Source organism: Amaranthus tricolor, chromosome 14 (genome assembly GCF_026212465.1).
Source record: "Amaranthus tricolor cultivar Red isolate AtriRed21 chromosome 14, ASM2621246v1, whole genome shotgun sequence".
In the NCBI taxonomy this organism is placed as follows: Eukaryota; Viridiplantae; Streptophyta; class Magnoliopsida; order Caryophyllales; family Amaranthaceae; genus Amaranthus; species Amaranthus tricolor.
Genome location: NC_080060.1, coordinates 5280178 through 5282147, shown reverse-complemented (window position 1 = coordinate 5282147; position 1970 = coordinate 5280178). Strand labels below are relative to the sequence as shown.

Genomic DNA, 1970 nt, shown 5'->3' with positions numbered 1-1970 from the left:
ATATAAAATCTTGTTAAATTATAAAACATCTTTTATAATTTTCAAAGATGTATTGATAAAAATAATTAGAGAAAAAATTGCCTAGAAAATTATGCAAAACTAAATAAAAGGATAAAAAACGAGAAAAAGTATCATACTTGTGATAGTAGTAGTTTGTCAACAAGGTTGGTGGTGAATCATACTCCCTCCAAATCAAAGTAATTGTCCCATTTAATTTTTTAATACTATTAATCATTCACTCTTTATTATACTTTTATAATTAATCAAGATATTTAGGATAGTCAAGTGGAATCTTTTTTATTCGACTTAATGTAAATTTTACAAACATTAATTTTTTATGATATAATAATTTACAATTACATATAATTATAGTTATTTAGAATTAAATTTGTGCATTTGATAGTGTAAAAACCAAATAAAACAATTAGCGTAAATTGAAAGGAGTAATTCATAATCCAATCAAGTGATGGGGTTTTACTATTAGGGCTCCAACTTCATCTTAAAAAAACCTATTAAATACTTTTTATATAATACTAAGAACCAAACGAACCACGTTGGCAACACCATCATAAACTTTTGTTTTATTATATTTGCTATTAACAGTGATATTTTCTCATACAACATATTACATCAAGGTGCAAATATTTTTTTTGATAATAACATCAAATGTATTGTGAAATGTGAATTATTGCCACCATTTAAGAATCAAACAATTTAAATTTGCTCAAAAATTTATTAGAGGACAAACTCAAAGTGACAGAGTAGATGAGTTTTCCTTCATCATATTTCACCATTAATAAAAGAAGCCAAGTTCCTCCTCAACTCCATAGCCTCATCACAATCAGGATCAAATATATGAAAAACATGCCCTTTTCTCTTTGATTCAAACAACTCTACCTTACCTTTCCATCCACTCTTTACTATTCCATCATAATAATACTTCCCTCTTTCTTTAAGAACATCTTCCTCAGCAACAAGAACAATCATCCTCTTTCCTGCAACAGATTCAATTTCTGGAGCTCCATCACTAAACGGGTTTATAAACGGATCATCACACCCTTTATCAGATCTACACACATAATTCCACCACCCATCAACTACCCCTTTTCTCGGGTCATTAATCTCGGATCCAATCGGATCTTTTCCTCTGAAAAACGGGTGGATAAGAATCACCCCTTCAACGGATATTTGTTTACCCAAACCCGAATCGGTTAACTTACAAGCTATATGATGGGTCATTGTTGCACCAGCACTGTCCCCTGCTATGAACAATCGGTGATAGTCAATACCGTCGTGGATCCATTTATCAGGTTTATGGGCAGCGATCCATTCGATCGCCGCCCATGAATCATGGAAGGCGGCGGGAAGTGGGTTTTCGGGGGCCCGTCTGTAATCTAGAGAGATTATTATGATATCAGTAGATTGTACTAATTGGTTGCAGAAATTGTGGTAGTAAGGGAGACCAGGGGAGGCTATTACGAAAGCTCCGCCGTGTAGGTAAAGGAGGATAGGGCGGTTGTGAATGGTGGTTGAAGGGCGGTATATTCTGGCGGAGACGCCGGATTCAGGGATGATGATGATGTCTTCGGAGGTGACGTTGGTTTGTGGGTCGAACCCTGGTGGGACCCACTCGGTTCCGGCGAGTCTTTGAATGGTTCCATCTTTGTATTCGATTAGGTATGGGGAGATGTCATAGGCTATTTCTGAAGTTTTGAATGTTGGTTCCATGACTCAAAAGAGTGAGAGATTTGAGAAATAAAGTGGGAAATACTGAAGCGAGACCTTTTACTTATATTGTTGGCCTAGAATTAAAAACAAACTGATTTTATAATTGAATTCGACCTGACCCGACTTCACATTAAATTTAAAATTATGTACAAATTAATGTGGATATAAGATTTGATTTTGATCCGTCATGAATATGCAATTCAAAATCGACCCGATTACCTAAATGAACACTTCTTGTTGTT

At 34.8% G+C, this 1970-nt stretch overlaps 1 protein-coding gene across 1 annotated transcript; it reads right to left on the bottom strand.

Moving 5' to 3' along the window:
- Positions 1 to 780: 780 nt before the first annotated feature.
- Positions 781 to 1728, bottom strand: LOC130799214 (probable carboxylesterase 2). The gene has a single exon (XM_057662322.1). The coding sequence runs from the start codon at positions 1726 to 1728 to the stop codon at positions 781 to 783; it is 948 nt and encodes a 315-aa protein (XP_057518305.1).
- Between the last annotated feature and the right edge of the window lie 242 nt (positions 1729 to 1970).